The 19,880-nt window shown below is 46.6% G+C and overlaps 1 protein-coding gene across 7 annotated transcripts in view; it reads left to right on the top strand.

Moving 5' to 3' along the window:
* LOC147019440 (anoctamin-7-like) overlaps window positions 1-19,880 on the top strand; it is an 88,084-nt gene that overhangs the window by 19,737 nt on the left and 48,467 nt on the right. For all 7 annotated transcript variants that reach the window (XM_085893949.1, XM_085893948.1, XM_085893947.1 and 4 more), the window contains exons 8-12: window positions 6,757-6,847; window positions 13,014-13,107; window positions 15,338-15,478; window positions 18,188-18,319; window positions 18,767-18,865. In XM_085893949.1, coding sequence (XP_085750075.1) covers window positions 6,757-6,847; window positions 13,014-13,107; window positions 15,338-15,478; window positions 18,188-18,319; window positions 18,767-18,865 — 557 coding nt within the window. The remainder of the gene's footprint in view (window positions 1-6,756; window positions 6,848-13,013; window positions 13,108-15,337; window positions 15,479-18,187; window positions 18,320-18,766; window positions 18,866-19,880) is intronic.

Raw genomic sequence — 19,880 nt, 5'->3', positions numbered from 1 at the left:
TCCCGGCTACCGTCACTGCCAACTCTTCACCCTTTACCTCCCTTGTCTCCACTATTATTATTTCCTTTGTCACGGCCTTCATGCCCGCCTGCAGGCTTCGGCCCATGTTCTGCGTCTCACCCCGCAGCTTTTTCATTTCCTCCTTCATTTGCTGTGTATTCGCATCCATCGTCGTTTTCACTTCATTTGTATTTGTATCCATCTTTTCATCCATTTTTTGTGTATTCGCATCCATCTTTTCGTTCATGCCTTTCATTTGTGCCAGCATGGTGAATAGCTGGGCCATGTCGGATGCACTCAGCTGAGCCGTTTCGGCAGGGGTTGGGGAAGGGTCTTGGTGGAGAGGGGGGGGGAGGTGTCATACACCGCGGCCGCTGCCGCACCCACCTCGGGCCCTGGGTTCAGTTGGGCGAGTCCGTGTTCCTGCACAATCAACATTTCCTGCTCGGGGATTCCATCCTGGACCATGGATTCTACATTACTACACATATACATTTCTAATACCCCCGGCTCCCGCTCGCCTTGAGACGCCATCTTGCTTCTCGTGAAGGGTTAATTTAACTCGCTCGTAATTTGGAGGGAATCGGGGGTCGCTTCTCTCACCCCTGGACCAATTCCCGTGAATTTAATTGGAGACAGGAGAGCCCGTTTTCCTTTCTCCGATACCAGCGCCGCGAGGAGGGCGATGAATTTGTATCCCACTTCTGACACCAGTGTTGCGGATTCGCGCCCGCCGGCGTGCTGACGGCCACGTAACTCGAATCGCGGCACGTCGCCCACCGGACGGACAATCCAGTCGTGACCCTCTCGGACTAACGCCGGGAACCAGTCACGGGTGGACCTTTCGGTCTCACCGCGATCGAGCCAATCGGCCCCCGCGTGGGATAGGGTTGCTCGCCAAATTCGACCTACCTAAGTACCCACGCGGAGGGTAGACCGGGCGATCGCACCTCGCCGCAGGTCGACTTCGGACACGGGCCACTTAAGCGACCCGTTCCGTACTATCAGAATAACCGAGCGGTGTTATCGTCGACCTCGACGGTTCGATTAATTATCGGGCGTACTCAGCCCACTACCAACCCTTTACGTGAAGCAAGATGAGGATTCAATGGGAGAAAAAGACGAAGCGAAGCGGGAGAACAGTTCAATAATAAAGCACATTTATTCGCGGCACACGGGAAGCACACATTCAATTCCACCAAAAGCACACAAAAAAAAAAGAAAACACAATTCCATTTACACAAAAAGCAAATATAAAAGCGAAGACAATGCAGAGCTAATACCGACTACCGAGCACACGGCAACACTTATACAATTCTACTTCACAGACGGCGCCGACAACACATACCCAAAACCAAGGAAAGAATACCCTCAAGAATGAGGCGGGCCTGAGGCCGAGACCGGGTCGCGCCTACCCGTCTGGTGATGAGACGCGGAGCGGCGATGGCGCCTCACTCCGCGGGCCTCGCGGACAGTGTCTGGCAGGGGGTGGGAAAGGGGCCCCCTTGGTCGCACTATCTCAGCGCGGGGGAAACAGGAGGGGGTTGCTGATGCTCGGGGTATAGAGGATCTTTATTATTCCTGGTGTGCGTCTCCACCTCGGCCAGGTCGCGCTGCCGGCCTCCCTCGGGCGTGCAGCTCCCGGCACCGTCGCGAGCACCCCCTCGTCTGCCTTCGCCGCTGCCGCCTCTGGACTCTCCACCCTGGACTCTTCTTTGGGCTCTCCTCATTCGACTCTCTTCAGCTTCTCCAGCTACTGCAGGCTTCGGGCTCCAGACTTCCACACACACTCTGACTGACGAACACGGTCCTTTTATCCCCCCCCCCCCCGTAGCTTCGCCTTTGACCCCCTCCCTTTGACCTTTCACCTCGCTCCCCATTGGCCCGAGAAAAAGTGGGCGTGAAGGCTTTTTGATCCACAAATTTGCATATATCGATCGTCCTGGAGGCGGGGCCAAATCGCCCCTCGCTCACCGATTGGACGGCAAAAAGTGGGCGTGTGTCGTTTTTGATCCGTTTTTTGAAGCACAAAATCCGTGATTTTGTACACGCTGTTCGACGTGCGCCCTGCACGAGTCCAACACCGGTACCCACAGCGGGGCAAGAACGGTGGCGATGCTACGGTTGCGAGGTGTGACGGGAAGGTCGTGGCGGTTGTGGTGAAGCGGCGTTGTGGTTGGTGGTTGATGTTGTGGTTGTGGTGGTAATCATGGCGGTTGGTCCAAAATAAAGATAGTAAAAGAAAAACGGCTATCCTGAAGAGTCGCAGCTCGCATAAATGACATGTATTCCCACTAGACAACGGGTTTGGACCTAACTACACATGTACTTACCGAGATACCTCACCTAAGGGACCTGAATGGTGGTTTGCGAATTTGGTAACCACAACAATATTTTTTTTAATGGCCCCAACATAAGACATCGTTAAAAGGTCGGAGATATCGACAACATTGAAAGAAATGAAATATATCTCACATGTGATTGAATATTTCTGTGATGACCTGAAACCATTTGAAAACCAAAAAAGTAATGGTTGCCAAGGTTACCGGCTCCACTCACTTCGACATCTCCTCTGAATTTTTACACTGAATTCCTGTTTATAACAAGAACACGCACTCAAAAAAAATTGCTTCTTTGAGGTGAGAGATCTACGATTAAACTGATCAAACATCTCTCATCAAAAATTAAATCACGATGTTAACTTGGTTCTTTTAAAATGGAGGATGGATATTGGGAGGTGTATATTTGGAGAAGTTAGCTCAGTGGTAACCTTTTTGTTTTTTACACAAACTCTTCTTTCACCCTTGAGAGTGATGTTGTTGTATGAGCAGTAAAATTACCTCCAAACCGATGTGTCGGTTGTGTTTGTACTTTGATCAGTTTTTGAATGATTAGCGCATTTGAGAGGTCACGTGACTCCTTCCCCTGAAGTGATCATGGGAACGTTTTAATTGCAGTTATTTTTCACATTTGATTCCATTTTTGACGATCAGAGGTTGTTACCGTGTCGCCAACTATATGGGTATCGGAGTTTAAATCCGAAAGAAAATGGGCTTTTGATGAAGCATTGTGGATATGGATCTCCCCTTCATGGATATGGCGACAGGTTGGGGGAGAAACAAACACAAACACAAACACACTTGTGTTTTATACAGAGTCGGTGGATGGACCGAGAGACAGATTGTGTTAGTTTGTGGGCGTGGTCGTGACGTCACCTGTCCCCGCCCCCTCCAGGCACCGGTTTCACTTCTTCCTGCACTTCTCCCGCTTTGGGATCTGTGAGACTGAAAATTGTGTTGTTTTTCGAGATGTTTTCCTTTCTGAGGTGAATTTCTGGTTATATTTTCTTCTTGTCGGAGTTAAACGTTCAATTTGATTTGTTCCGCCATTTCATGTTCCCCTGGTCGGGATTTTTCTGATTGTTTGACGAGGCCTCCCGTGTGCAGATGCTTGTTTCGATGCATTGTTGATGTATATCCGTGGGGACTTGCCCCAGCCGGTTGGTGAAGGACCTTGGGGACTTCCCCCGGACAACCTGACAGGAGCGCGACATTGATGGTTGTCGTGTGGGGAACCTCCCCTGGTATTCTCCTGAAGAGATTTTATTGGGACATTTTCTCCTGTCGGTGAAGAACTTCATCGTGTTGTATTTTTCCGAGGCTGGAAACATGATTTGGCAGCCATTGTGGTGCTTTGGGTGCTTTGACGATGTCCACATTCTGGCGGAGTGATCCAGTCCATTATCCCTGGAGTTCTTGTGTTCAGGTGGAAAGGCTCAACGGCTGCGGTTTGACTTCTGCTCATCACCCCCTCGGCGATTCTGCGACCCCATCCCTCGCCCTCCAACCGTCATATCCCCCCTCACCCACCCCCCGTCCATCCGTCCAACCCTCCAATCACCCCCCCCCCCACATTGCTACCTTCCTCTCCCTCAGATGACTGTCAAGCCAGAGGACTTGTCCAACAGCACTGGATGTTAGATCTCACATTGTCTTTTCACAATCAGTAGGCAAGTTATCACCGGCACTCAGAACCCATCACGAATTATAGTTCGAGCTTTCAGGGGGTCCCACATCGACGACATGGCCACGCTCCGAGCAGTGATGCAAACTTCTACAGCGAAGTACTACGTACAAACTAATCACGATCACCATGTTTATTTCCTGCAAAATAATAAAGCATTCATCAACATATGACGTATTAATCTGAAACACGCAGCAGAAAAATTACATGAAAAATGTTCAATTTCACTTCACGAGCAAGCTGCCTGTGCCTGCTCGGGATGCTAAACGGGGTCGGGATGGAGATGGAGATCGCGAAAATACTAATGGGGTCATGTGTCGTCGAGACAGCAAGCTGGGAGCAACAATTCACATTTATTACCACTTCTGGTGAAATTAAAATGCTCTAACGGCGCAACGAGGTTCTCCATTTGAAACAGTTTGTTCGATGATAAATAAGTTTTTGATGCCTCGGGCCCGTAATAAAGACTTGTATTGGTGTCAAAGTCGGTGAGAAATTACAAATTGATAGTCGGATCTCACTAAACGAACTTTTGGACCATTCTCAATCTTCCTGAGGCACGGGGCATGTTTATTGGTTCACGAAAAAATATTTTCACGAAAAAAATAAGTGACCACTATATTCGTTATTGTTGTGTCTGTCTGTCTGTCTGTCCCGAGCATAGCTCCATGGGTTTTGATCCGATCCTGCCAAAATTTTGGTGGGAGGTTTATATCATGATCTAGTTGTGTTTTCCTGAAAATGGGCGTAGTGCGCCCATTATGGGTGAAGCCATGCCCAAAAACGTGTTTTTAGGGGGTAGCCGATTTCAATTTGCATCTTCTCCTCGGGGGTTTGTCGAATCTGGCAGGGGTTTTGTTATTTGGTTAGCCCAATGGCACCTGCATAGCCCCACGGAGCTTGATTTTCATTTTCGTTCCAAGGTCAAGAAGGTCAAGGTCACAAGGTCATGAACTTAGAAAATTGCGAATTTTGACATAAAAAATCATACAACCGCCCAAACTTTGAGAGTTAGGATGACAATATTTTTTATGCATAATCTTGAGGTCATTCCCCACCTAAAGTCTTGAAACCATTTTGCTCTATCTCGAACACCTTGCCCGTGGCGACCCCTTCAAGTTTGTTTTTACGCTGATTTCATCAAAGTATGGATAATCCGAGGAGTGCGAAATGCCATATAGCCAATATAACGTTACATTGTTCCTGGAATGTTCCAGAGGAAGTTTTGCACCAAAGGTCATAATCCTTGACCTTTGTCCTTTAAAGTTCACAAAGGTCAAATTTTCAAAGTTGTGGGAATCAAACCGGATTTTCGTCGAACTAACTCCAATAAGCTATAGCATGTATCGTTTCCTTATTTTAATGTCCACAACATTGTTTTGTGACCTTTAAAGGTTATGCAAAGGTCAAATTTTGAAAGTTGTTGAACGAAACCGGGTTTTCAACATTTTGCAGCTAATAACCTGTCACTCATACCACATCATGTTGATCATTTTTATAACTTGGTCAAACATTATCACATTGTCTCGTCCTTGACTTCAATCTACATCGTCAAATACCGCTCGTGAACCATCGTTGTCTTCAGACTTGTTTCTCATTACAGTTGTCTTGTTACTCTATCTCACTCTGTCTCTCTGTCTCTGTGTCTCTGTGTCTATGTGTCTCTGTCTCTCTGTCTCTGTCTCTCTCTGTCTATCTGTCTCTGTCTATGTGTCTGTCTCTCTGTCTCTGTCTCTCTCTGTCTCTCTCTCTCTTCCAGGATTAGTGCACTTATCCAGTAATCCACGATCACTTCAACGACCAAAAGTTATACTTTGTTCATCTCCTCATTTTTTATTTTTTATTTTTTTGTTCCCCGATTCTTCTGCATGTTATATCCTCTTCCTACATATTCCTACCCCACTCTTCCCTCCAATGTTTCAGGGTTGTGGGCCACTGCCATCCCACTAATCGAGGAAACTGAAGTATATCGGTGAAATCTGTTCGCCATGTCAAAGAAGCAATATCGTTATCTTTTCTTAAGATCCACTGCATGTTCGAGAACTTCGATTTCTTTTTAAATACATAAGAGTTGGCTCACAAACACAGATATATTATGTGCTGGAAAGCACTTACAAATGCCATGATATTTCAAGTTATAACCCTAACAGCTGATAAACAATCGACTGATTTCCCAACTTCCCGGATCATCGGCGGGGCACCGTTTATCATCGAGGTTTCGATCCTTTCAGCCCAGAACCTCTCCAAACGGCGGATCCACAGCCCTGGTCGCAGGTCCACATCAGTAGATTGCTCAACATCAATGGAACTCTTACCTTGTGTTTATGAGTATGATCTATATTTCCCACAAGCCACCATTTTGTCTGAATGTTGATCTTCCCCTGCCGGAGAGTCCGAGTGGCAAATTTGATTTGTCGACACGGTGTAATATTTTGTCCAAATATTGCAAAATGATGTTTTTGGAAGGGGCAGCCAGGTGATTTGTGTTTAGAGTGTTCAAGTGTATAATTTAATTGGAATGAAATAAAATTTTACAGGTTGTTGTGTTCAAAATAAAACATTCAATTGAAATGAAGTAGTTCCTCTATCATAGACTGACCTTGGTAGACAGACTGAGTGAACCGATTGCTTCACTCCGCTTTTCGCTTGGTACGGGTGAAGTAATGATGAGTAATGATGGAGTTTGTTTCATGATTGAATGTAATATGGGTGTTCAATGACCATCTCTTGAAGGGTACATCACTGCATGGCTGATCCCACCATCAATCCTCGGACTGTTAATCATCATTTATGGCTGGATCACAATGAGCTACGATGGGGATGTGTGAGTAACTTTAAAATTGTTTATTTTTGATTAAACAATTATTTTTGCCATATCACTTGATTAACATTCACTCGCCCTTTTAGCAAAATTGAAGCTGTTATTCTGGGACATTTATTATTATAATGTCACCGTGATGGAGGCCTTGTTCCTCGCTGTGTTTTTGATTCATCACTTTCTCTTCTTGTCCATTCTGTGTACACGCTACTGCAGGACATTTGTTGTTGTGAATGCATCATATTGTTTACTAACGTAGAACCTGTCCCTATGGATTGGATCATTCCCCTATTGGCGTATTTTAGAACGATTTGTAATCTCAGCTCCCACCTGGTGGCGCTTGTGATACAAGTGATGACGTAATGCCACTTCCAGTATCTGAGTGAAGCCAGGGAGTAATGACATGGCTGCCTCCACATGTCCATTGCTCCATGGTGTCAGGAGTTATTTTTTTTAACTTGAACATCATAAGAAGATCTCATTGTCTATCAATTATGTATGAATAGATGTTTGAGGAATTAATCGATGGAAATATGAGCAGAATTGAAAATCTGCTTTGATGAGGGACATTTTCAGTGAGGAATGCAACGCAGGCCCACATGGCAAGTGACTACTTCGTATAATTACTTCGGTCCCATGTGTTGCAGTTCGTGTTAGTGTGGCATCGAGCGACATGCTAGCAATGAATTTGCAGGTGGCAGAGCTGTATCAGGAATTTAAAGGTTCAACCAACACTACCAGTTTATCTTTGATGGAACGCTGGCTGGACATTCTGAGAAAGAAATGGTCGATTATTTAATGACCTACATGGAAGGTAAATGACGAAAGATCTACTTGACAGTTGATTCGGCTGAACGAGGAGAAGTGGGATTACCCCCGTGAGAATGAAACCCTCAAAGGTGTACAGTATATGACAAATGTGAAAATTATGTCAAGCCAAAGAATATCAAGATCAGAGCTACAGTCAACTTTAATCGCAGAAAACAGCTCAAACGGGGGAAATTTGACAATTTTGTGACTGAATTGAAGCTGTTGGGAAAGGACTATGATAACACTGAGGAGTATAGAATGTTGAGAGCTGCCATAGTACTTCACTCGTTCCATGAGAGATAGAGATAGAGATAGATATGTTTGGAGAGGGGAGATGACCAAACCCTTGAGATGGCAATGGACAGAATCATGAAACTGCTCTTGACAGCATGATAGATATTTCAAAGGAGCAAGATGCAGTTCATGCTATACATGTGAGAAATGCACGCCGTGAGGAGCAGAGCGATATGGGACACGAGCCTGAATGGGGAAGAACTTCCAACTACCAAAGCAAGAGATGTCCTTCCTCTACACTCGACACCATCTTATTGCAGGTTTCTGGGTGGACCTGAGATGCTCACATCGACACGGAGTCGGTACACTCCATTCTGCCTTTTCATGTCTTCCAGATGTTGGGAAGTGATCACAAGCTGCAACAGACTAAACAATAGTTTATGTCAAACTCCAATCACATTTAGCAGAAAGAAGGCTTTGTGATTCTGCCAACACAATACAAAGAAAGGGTCAGAGATGTTAAATACTACATTGCCCATGCTCAGAACAAGCCTCCACTCCTCTTGGGGACAGACAGCAACAAGCTGAACCCAATTCAATGGCTCCACAGCATCGAGGACTACCCAGTGCTGAAATATATGACAACCCTGCCTGTGGCCTACATGCTGAAAGAAGACCAAAAATTACCTCCAGTGGTGCATCCTCCACGATGCCCACCTCATGCTCTAACAAATTGCTGACAAGCTGAATGAGATGCAATGTGAACCTGAACTGATTATCAAAGTTTCACAATGAATAGACTGTTTTCCTTTGACTGTTTACCCATCAATGGTCAAAGTTGTCAAAAATCTTTGACAAGAAACCTATCTGTCTGATGAGACACCAAGAAGTGAGAGTCTTGATCCAAAGGGCATGAATAGTGCTATCAGAAGGGAACATTACTCCTATTCCTACAGTGGAGGAGCAGGGTGCCTTTTTGGGTTTTTTTGCGTACCTGATCGAGGCTGGTGGAAGAGTCAGAGCAAAATGGAAAGGGGGAGAAACACCAACAGCAGAGTAGAAGTGAGAGTGAGATCAGGTGGAGGGGAAGAAGAACACATGAGGGTGAACAAGCTGCACGCAAGCCAAATGAAACACAGAAAGAAGTGGGAGGGGAAATTGGGGATGAAACAGAAAAGGAATATACCAACCGACATCTAACAAACAAAATGAGTTGAAGGAGAGGGGGGAAAATGACAATAACCGAGAAAAACAGAGTGCTTGGGAATGGGGTCCTTTGGGGTAGAAGAGATCATGAGTATGGATGGGGGATGACCTGAGGTACACTCAATAGGATACACACACAAGGAACTTTGGTGCAGGAGGTGGCCCTTCCCACCATGATGTTTGCACTAACCAGCCTCAGTATCATTACCCGTGCATTAACCACTCACTGACTGAAAGACCCCTGCCTTAAAACTGTTCGAACTCTCATTTTCTTTACCATCAAGCTATGACCCCAGTCTTAACATTGTCCACTCTGCTGAAAAACTCCACCACATTCATTTTGTTGACATCCTTCAGTATATCTCAACCAGATCCCCCTCGCAATCGCCTCCTTTCCAATGTCTATAGTCCTGTCTCCTTCAACCGCTCCTCATGGCTTCGTCTAACCAACCCTGGAATCAACCAAGTTGCTCGATGCTGTACCCTCTCCATATCAGCTATATTCCTCCTCAGATGTGGTGACCAAAACTGCACACAATATTCTAGATGAGGCCTCACAAAATTATTGTACAATGTCAACACTACCTCCTTTGATTTATGATTTATCCCCTATGAATACAACCTGAAACCTAGGTTACCTTTACTTCCTGCTACTTGGCACTGTGTTGTCCGCCGACACCCACCCCCCCCAACCCATATCTATTGGCACTCCCAGATCTTTCTCCTGTGTGAAACGCTCCAAAATTTCCCCTTGCAAGGTGTAATCTCTATTTTAATTATTCTTATCCATCCCCAGCACCTTACACTTGTTGAGGTTAAATCGCATCTGTCAATCATTTGCCCAATCCATACAAGTATCATGACCTTTCTGAATCTGATCACCATCCTCTCTGCAATCCACCTTCCCTCCAAGCTTTGTGTCATCTGCAAATTTGGATAGCCCACTCTTCAGCCCACTATCCAAATCAAATCATCGATGTAAATTAGGAATAATAATGGTCCCAGTACGGATCCTTGAGGAACCCCACTACTTGCATCGTCGCAGCAAGGCAACCTCCTAGTCACAGCCACTCTTTACTTCCCATCATGAATCCAGTTTCCAATCCAGTTAGCTACCTGACCAGCCACTCTACAAGCCCTCACCTTAGGTAAAACCTTTGATGGGGTACCTTATCAAAAGCCTTTTGAAAGTCAAGATGTGCTACATCTGCTGCACTTCCTTCATCCACCCAATCAGAAACAGCCTTGGAGGGGAATATGGGATCAACAGACTCGGAAAGTTGGTTCCACAGGCAAGAAAAAAAAAGAGAGATAAATGAGTGGAGGTGAGCAGTGAGCCTGGATTTTGGGAATTTAACAAGAAGAGGGTGTCTGGCAGACCATGTGTGACCTGCAGAAATCTGGTAGGGACAAAGTCAAGAGAGGGCAGAGGGTGCAAGACCTAAAAGGAGGCGGAAGAATACAGACAGGTCACAAACCTGTCCACAGTGCAAAAGTAACAGACGTCAACAATCAGCCCCAGAAGATCCCAATTATTTTGAGGGACTTGCTTTCCACAGCATCAAGAATGGAAAGTGTGAGGCAGGGGTGTCAACCAAAAAAGGAGAGCAGCACTCCATCAAGCTGCGAAATGAAATCATTGTAGGTTGTCAAAGACAGAGGAGAGGAGAGGGGCCGGGATGCGAGAGGTGAGGATAGGGGCCGGGATGCGAGAGAAGAGGAGAGGGGCCGGGATGCGAGAGAAGGGGAGAGGGGCCGCGATGAGAGAGAAGAGGAGAGGGGCCGGGATGCGAGAGAAGAGGAGAGGGGCCGGGATGCGAGAGGAGAGGAGAGGGGCCAGGATGCGAGAGGAGAGGAGAGGGGCCGGGATGCGAGAGGAGAGGAGAGGGGCCGGGATGCGAGAGGAGAGGAGAGGGGCCGGGATGCGAGAGGAGAGGAGAGGGGCCGGGATGCGAGAGGAGAGGAGAGGAGAGGGGCCGGGATGCAAGAGGAGAGGAGAAGGGCCAGGATGCGAGAGGAGAGGAGAGGGGCCGGGATGCGAGAGGAGAGGAGAGGAGAGGGGCCGGGATGCGAGAGGAGAGGAGAGGAGAGGGGCCGGGATGCGAGAGGAGAGGAGAGGAGGGGGGCCGGGATGCGAGAGGAGAGGAGAGGGGCCGGGATGCGAGAGGAGAGGAGAGGGGCCGGGATGCGAGAGGAGAGGAGAGGGGCCGGGATGCGAGAGGAGAGGAGAGGAGAGGGGCCGGGATGCGAGAGGAGAGGAGAGGAGAGGGGCCGGGATGCGAGAGGAGAGGAGAGGGGCCGGGATGCGAGAGGAGAGGAGAGGGGCCGGGATGCGAGAGGAGAGGAGAGGGGCCGGGATGCGAGAGGAGAGGAGAGGGGCCGGGATGCGCGAGGAGAGGAGAGGGGCCGGGATGCGCGAGGAGAGGAGAGGGGCCGCGATGTGTGGGGAGAGGAGAGTGGCCGGGATGCGAGAGGAGAGGAGAGGAGAGGAGAGGGGCCGGGATGCGAGAGGAGAGGAGAGAGGAGAGGGGCCGGGATGCGAGAGGAGAGGAGAGGAGAGGGGCCGGGCTGCGAGAGGAGAGGAGAGGGGCCGGGATGCGCGAGGAGAGGAGAGGGGCCGGGCTGCGCGAGGAGAGGAGAGGGGCCGGGACGGGAGGGGAGAGGAGAGGGGCCGGGATGCGAGAGGAGAGGAGAGGGGCCGGGATGCGAGAGGAGAGGAGAGGGGCCGGGATGCGCGAGGAGAGGAGAGGGGCCGGGATGCGCGAGGAGAGGAGAGGGGCCGGGATGCGAGAGGAGAGGAGAGGGGCCGGGATGCGAGAGGAGAGGAGAGGAGAGGAGAGGGGCCGGGATGCGAGAGGAGAGGAGAGGAGAGGGGCCGGGATGCGAGAGGAGAGGAGAGGAGAGGAGAGGGGCCGGGCTGCGAGAGGAGAGGAGAGGGGCCGGGATTCGAGAGGAGAGGAGAGGAGAGGAGAGGGGCCGGGATTCGAGAGGAGAGGAGAAGGGCCGGGAAGTGAGAGGAGAGGAGAGGCCCCAGAATGCGAGAGGAGAGGAGAGGAGAGGGGCCGGGATGTGAGAGGAGAGGGGCTGGGATGCGAGAGGAGAGGAGAAGGGCTGGGAAGTGAGAGGAGAGGAGAGAGTAGAGAGGGGAAAAAAAGACCACAGACAAAGGGAAGGAAAGGAGTGGAGGTGGGGTTGGCAAAGAGAACAAGAATAAGAGCAATCAGAGATTGCAGACCCTCGCCAGGACTTCTTTTTGAGTGGTGTATTTTTAAAGGTTTTCGGGTAAATCCAATATGTCTGCCAACCATGTGACCGATGTCATCATGAAAAAAATGTAATACTTGTAAAGTTTCACCTCGATTTGTTGATCCACTTCAGAGAAGAAGATTTTTTAAGGTTAAAAAAAAACAATATTGTGGCCGAATCATGTGACCGATGATGAAATGATTTTTTTTTCTTTCTGTGGACCATTTAATCCCTCTGACCATCAAAAAATTCATACTGATTGGATGTGGTGTTGTACATATGTAATTATGACATCATAACGAGGACACGTATGACCCATTAGGTGCAGCAACATGGCATGTCCTGGATATTTCTGGTGACGTGGGTCATTGGCACCATTTTGTTTCCATCGATCATTCGTTGAATGTACACACGATGGCTCATCATTCTTTTTAAAATGCACCAATCGATCAGAGAAGAGTTTCCAAATGTCGATTCCCTGCAGACGGAAGGAAAATAAAGTTTTAATTGGTTTGAGATGGAAATTCTGACTTCGGGGTGGTGTCAGTGCGATGTAAGGTGTCGCCCCGGTGTGTACATGTATATGTGGTGCTGTTATCATATTGTCGTTGGTTTTTGGGTATATCCCGGAAAAAATACATCCATCGTCATGGAAACATGTTTTTGTGCATTGCAGGAATCTAGTATGCTCGAGCAATGACATCGTCATGTGTCCACTGTGTGAAACGTGTTCAACGTGGAAATTGAGTGAGATGTGCACCTTGGCAAAGGTATTTACTTAGACAAGTATGAAATCTTTTTCTCTTCTTTAATCAAGGCTTTCCGAAAGTAAGAAATCTTGATAAACTGCTTTCTTAAGTGGATCTCTCATTGGAACTGGAAGGAAACATCTATTTATTATGTATGCACATGAAAGGGAGAGGGAGTAAGGGGGGCTAAATTGTGAATGCCATGATGGATAGAAGGAGAATGGAAGGAGAGAGAAGGAATCTAAGAGAAAGGAAGGAGAGCTGTGGTGTGGAAAGAGAGGAGGGGGAGGGTGGTGGCTGGGGGGGGGATGAAAGGTGAAAGAGGGTTTTGTGGAGAAAACGACAAAGGGAGAGATTGGTTTGATAATTCTGCCATTTTACACATAATAAAAATATGGACTTGCAGGATAATGTTCTTTGATCATTTTGGGTCTTCATCACCACTGAACCACTTGGTTTTAGGTGCGTGGATATTTTGTAGATTGAGTAAACATGGGTCGTTTCAAAGTTCTAGACCCGCGAGTTGTAAATACGACTTGCATTGGCATCTGTGTGTTCCACCTGTTTCCCGCAGTGTGTGTTGAAAGGCAATGGCAGTTCTTAAAGACCTTTCTCAGGGTGTATTCAGTGATTGTGCAACATTCCTGGGTGACGTGAGCTCACATGAGTTCAGTGTCTCTTGTGAGACCCAAAATGGAGAACCAAGTGGGGTGAGACCGGGAGACCTTGGGCGTTGTTTTCCCCATACAATCTGGCTGGCAGGATAGCCCAGAAGGACACACACTTGCTTTGGAGTTGTCGAGCATGGGTTTGAATTCCGACCCAGCTATAAACTGTCATCCTGATGTTTCACAGACAGGGTGATTCGTCAGTGTGTGTGCCGTCCCTCGGATGGACGTTAAACTGGGCGTTCTGGCCACCGACATTACTTGTTGGAAGATAAAGATCTCACGGTGTTCTTTACGTAGAATAGGCGAGTTATCACCGGCACCACAAACAAATTACAAATTCCTGCTCGAACCTATAGGGTGCACTGCATCAGTGGCACTGCTGGACGCCAAAAATAACGGATGCTCATCTGGAACCGCGGGCTGCATACGGACGATGACAAATTTTCGACCGAGTGAAAAGAAGTTCAAGTCATTATTCTCGATGGTTCCAGGAATTTGGAAAATACCTTTTAATTGTGGCTCAGGGAAGGTACATCGACACAAAGCAAAGGGAAGGAAAATACGCTTTCATTTTCTATTTCCTTACAACATGTCAGTCTTTTAATTTTTTTGTACACATCGTCTAGGCTTATGGAATAGCTGGTATTAGAACGAGTGCACTGAATGGATCTGAACCCAACAGGACAAAAGGAACAGCAGAGAGAGAGAGAGAGAGAGAGAGAGAGAGAGAGAGAGAGAGAGAGAGAGAGAGAGAGAGAGGGGGGGGCACCAACAGCAGAGTGGAGGGCCAAGATAGAGGCAAACTTGGACAAACAATGGGGGATAGGAGAGGATGCATGGTGTGAACAACATGGATCCAGGAGGAAACCCTCAGGAGGGAAAAACTGGAAATTTGGAAGGAGGAGGGATTGAGGTGGGGTTAATGAGGGTAGAAAAGATCATGGTTTTGTATTGGGATGACCTAACAGAGTGGTAAACGGCTGTCTTGAAGACCGAGAGAGAAGAATGACATTGTGGAGAATGTGGAAGTTGATTCCACAGGTGTGGTTGGGGAGAGGGGGGGGGAAGAGGAACAAATGAGTGAAAGTGAGCAGTGATGCTTCGGAGACAATGGGATCCATAGTGTGCTTGTAAGCACTCATCGTGAATACAGATTCAATTACAATCAACGGAGCACAAGCTGTGCTCAATCAGCTTCTTCCTTTCCTCTCTGTCCGCTCGCTGCCTTTCACATGGAGGCGAGCCTTCAAATCATCGAATTTCTCCTCTCACGAAAGGGTGATGTTATTCCACATGAAAACGATGATGATTTTGTTTTTTTTAAGTTTACAATAATGGTTAAACAACACAAACAACGTGAACGTGCTTAGCACTACTTGGGAGCTGTCAAGTATGTTTATGAGTTGTCCGTCGACAGGACTGCATTCATGGATATTTCATTCCTGTGCTTTTGTGCTTACTCATGCTGTTCAGGTTTGCATTTTATGTCGAATGTTTGGACAACTAGACAATGTGACAAGATGCCAAGAACAATGTCGAGCCAAGTAATTGCATTTGGTCTCTTTCGTTTGTCCCTGCAGGCTGGGCGTGTATTCGATCACACCGGTTCAGTCATTTTTAGCATTTTACTCTCCTTATGGGCCGTGTTGTTCTTGGAGTTTTTCAAGCGGAAGACCAAATGGATTGCACATCGTTGGAACTGCGACAACTTGGAGCAACAGGTGATCATTTACTCTTCTTTTTTTTATTTTTTGCCTTTACAATCTATTCTGTACGCTGTGTGCGTCGTCGAATTTGGAATACGTACTCTCAGTTGAATCCGTGATGTCCTCCGTTACATTGAGATGCATCTGAATCCTGCAAACACGACACCACTGCCCATCCTTCCTATACTCCACTGACAGAGAAAATTCTCTTACTATTTATAATGTATGAAAGAGAAAACGAGCACATACCAAACTTATGGAAAGCTGAATTTAAAGAACGATGATAAAGAACAACATGCCCCACACAAGGAACGTGGATGCAGGAAGAGTACATTTGGTCCAACAAACCTGCACTCCATCTAAAACCACATGAAGTCGATTTTAAAGTCGATTAACTTAAATTCTCTGGTTTGTAGGTGGGGTTTAGGGGAGGAGTGAGAACAGTGAAGTAAGCACAGACTTCACCAGAGTGTTTTATCTGTTTACAGATATATAGTCATCCAATTCCATCAAGTCGTGACTGACTTCTGGTGACATTCAGATTTCTCGAAAAATCCCTTTCCTGTGCTGCTTCCCAAAGCTCTGGCAGAGACAGCTTGGTTGCAGTCTGTCAATCTTCTTCCTTTCTTTCTTTTTCACTGTCCATGACTCGCATCCATTCATTGTGACTGGAAATACCAGAACAATCACCATCCTCCTTTTTGTCCATCCTGACACTGCTATTCTCCCCAATGCTAGCTCACCATCCATTAGTTTATCCTCCTCCTCCTCCTCCTCCTCCTCATCCTCCACCTCCTCCTCCTCCTCCTCCTCCTCCTCCTCCTCCTCCACTCATTTCGTTGTTGCAAACCATTGTTTAGATACATTTTCAATGTCACATTTGGCCGGAGCTTTTTGATGACAGCATTATTTAATTATATCCTTCATCAGGTGATCCTTGGCCACCTTGCTCTCTGGGTCTTAAGGCATTTCCTAAGTAACATCACTGGGGTCGTCTAAGTAACATAACATCACAGCCGCCGTTTTTTAGGCCTGCTCAACCATGCCTTGATTTTGAACAGGCCGCAATGATTTCTTCACAATCAATGTTTTTTTTCCACTTTCCTCACTCATTGAATGCCTGTTCATCAAAGCTACAAATCGTTGTATACATCGCTTTTGTAAGTACTATAAGGTTTCAAATTAGGAGCTTGGAGCGATTTCATGCAATATACGATACTATTTTCTATGATCTACTCTCACGGATCAATTAAAATATATCATCAAAATATTATTTCGAGGATCAGATATCGTCCGGACTAAACCTGTGTCGAATTCTGTTGTGAAATCTGATAATTTAAAGAAATAACGAGACATAACTAAGCCGATTATACCGATTTACTTTAAGCAAGCAAGGCGATGTTCCCTCCTCCATACATACACATGAAAATGTGAAATTTCCAAAACATTAAACTTATCTTTTTCATCTGTTTGGATAATTATATTGAGTGAACAAAAAATTGAGGAACGTAACAAAAATAACCAGCTTCATTGAGCTGTATGGTTTAATGCATCCCCTGCAAAACCTCACGCCCTGTCTGCCACGTCTGTGTCTTCATTTTTGGATGTTTCGTGAGGTCCTCCACAGGGAATCGAAGGAAATGTGGTCAAAAAACCCCCTCAAAAAACGGATTGTTAAAAAATAAATAAAGTTATAACGTTTGTGCAGACCCCAAACTGATGTACCAGGTGACGTGCGCAGACAAGCAGGCAAAATGGCGGATTTTCTGCAATGTTTATTTCATGGGCGATTGAACTTTGCGATATCTCCATGGTTGTTCTGTATTAAGCTGCTACTCTTTTGTGGATAGTCATGCAGTGACAACCTGGCCAACCATTCCTCGTCAACCATTTAATTAGAGTGCTTGCATGAATGCTTTAGCCACTTACCTAGCGCCCGTTGTCGATAGCGGAACCGCGTTGTGTCATTCTGAGTGAATCGTTCACACTCTGCGGATGCATTGGCCGCGCCACGTCATTCAAAGCGAGTGGTTCACGCTCCGTCGCCCTGGGCGAGTGGTGGTTCACGCTCCGTCGCCCTGGGCGAGTGGTTCGCGCTCCGTCGCCCTGGGCGAGTGGTTCGCGCTCCGTCGCCCTGGGCGAGTGGTGGTTCGCGCTCCGTCGCCCTGGGCGAGTGGTTCATGTTCCACTGACCCTTCCATGCTCATGGTTGCCCCAACACAGCTCCGGTATTGCATTCTAGTGTGTAACTATTTTGAACTTTCTGAAGCACAGAAAAGTCAAGTGATGCAATAATTGCTCTTTGTATTTGTTAGCACAGCTTTGTCATACTTTGGAAGAAAAAGGTACCAAGAAATGCATCGACGTCAAAAATTGTGAAGATATAGTTTCGTGCATTACACAAGCCTGGTGTTGGCTTAGCGGTAAAGGTGGCTGGCTTGAGATCTTTGGGTCTTGAGTTTGATCCCGTCGTGCCATTGAAATTACACCACGTGCGTTGATTCGGCCTGTCATCCTTTGAGGTTGGCAAAATGAGTACCAGCTTCCTGGTAACGGTGCACTGACTGCATCAGCAGCCCAGCCGCGCTTCCAGAAACGATGCAACCAGCAGCCAAAGGCTGCATACGAAACAGCAACAAGTGAATTGCATGATATTGGTTCACATTCTTCGATTGCAATATTTTTCACATTAATTCATTGCAATAAATTATTGCGTTTGCACAGGAGGACATTCGCCCAGAATATCGTGTCGAGGCATGCAAGAATAATGACATGGCCGAAGATCCAGTGCTTCACGTTCCCAAAAGAAAACGCATTCCATGGATTATTACAAGTTATGCGACACTCTTCATCATTGTAAGTTTGCACAACATGTTGTTTCCCATTTATTCATAAGCTGCATTTGCTTATTCAACTTTCTATCATGCCAATGATCTTGACTTGCAATCATGACTGTGTAACTTGTTCATCAATCTGTATTCACAGTCGTGGATTAATTAATTATTAGACGCCTTATGCTGAGCACCTCCTTTGATGGAACACATGATAAACATTGTCCCAAGAGACATCAGAGATGTGGCATGTGTTCCAGCTGTTGTGAATAAAATGATTTGATAATATGACGCTGATGACTGAACAGGTTTGTCTTGAGTTTTATAAACATCCAGTAAAATATGTGTTATTTCTGCAATACTTCAATATAAATTTTGGTGACTAATAGCGCGAATTCTACTCGAATATTTGTTTGGTGCTGACACGTGATGCCACTGTGTGTGTGTGTGTGTGTCCATGGTCTTATTGCAGGCGGGGTTTCTATGCAGTTTCGCGATGTTGTTGATATTGTCTCGTTCCATATTGGAATCGCACCTGTTCAAATCTGGCAACGACTTGCTCATATCTCTGGTAAGTTTATCGTGCAACTGACCTGCAAAACGATCCTATGAGATTGACATGAACGTGTTCTTGTTTCATTCTTCATACAAGCGAAATTGAGGTGCTCGTCAATGTACTTGAAAGAATGCTTTATCGAAATGGAAACTTCTCCAAAATTTTTAAATATATATACAGGTAGTAGACAAAAATGAAATTGCCAATATAAAGTCACTTAATAGGGCGTTGGGCCACCATATTTGGCCAGTACGGCCTGTATGCGCCGTGGCATAGAGTCCACCAGCATCTGGAATTCTGCAGGAGGCATGCGGCACCATTCTTCCATGAGAAAGTCGATCATGTCACACCTGATTGATCGAGATGGAAAACGCAGTCTCAGACGTCGTTCCAGATCTGGTGACTGATGTGGTGATGACAAATGGATAACATTAGTGGCATGCTCATCAAACCATTGGGTGACCACACGTGCTCTGTGGATGGGGGCATTGTCATCCTGGAAGACACCTTTCCTGACAGGAAAGAAATGTTGCACCATGGGGTGAAGATGACCACTCGGTACCAGTAAGTAGAGGTTGGCATTTACTTTGCATTTTAAGGGAAGGAGTGCACCCAAACTATGCCAGGAAATTGCACCCTACAACATAACAGAATCACCAGAACCCTTCGCTGTTGGAACAAAGCACTCAAGGTCGTGGAGTTCCTGAGGTTGGTACCACACTTGCACTCATCCGTTTGTCAAGAACATAGTGAAGGATGATTCATCTGACCAAATCACATTTTTCCACTGCTCGGTAGTCCATTGCCTGTGCTCTTTGCACCACTGGACTTGCAAACGTGCATTGTTAGGTGTGATGAGTGATATTTGCACTGCAACCCGACTGATATCCTGCTCTGTGGAGTTCTCGGTGGACCGTTTTTGATGAAACTGGCTGCTCGTGCCCCAGGTTGAAATGTACAGTCAACTGATCTGCAGTTGCTCACCTGCTTTGCCTTGTACTTTAAGTTAATGCACAGACATCAAGATCCT

This window comes from Eptatretus burgeri, chromosome 9 (assembly GCF_056783735.1).
Source record: "Eptatretus burgeri isolate ZD-2024b chromosome 9, Ebu_testis_v1, whole genome shotgun sequence".
Lineage (NCBI taxonomy): Eukaryota > Metazoa > Chordata > Myxini > Myxiniformes > Myxinidae > Eptatretus > Eptatretus burgeri.
Note: the sequence above shows the minus strand (reverse complement) of the source record. Positions and strands in the feature narration are given on the sequence as shown.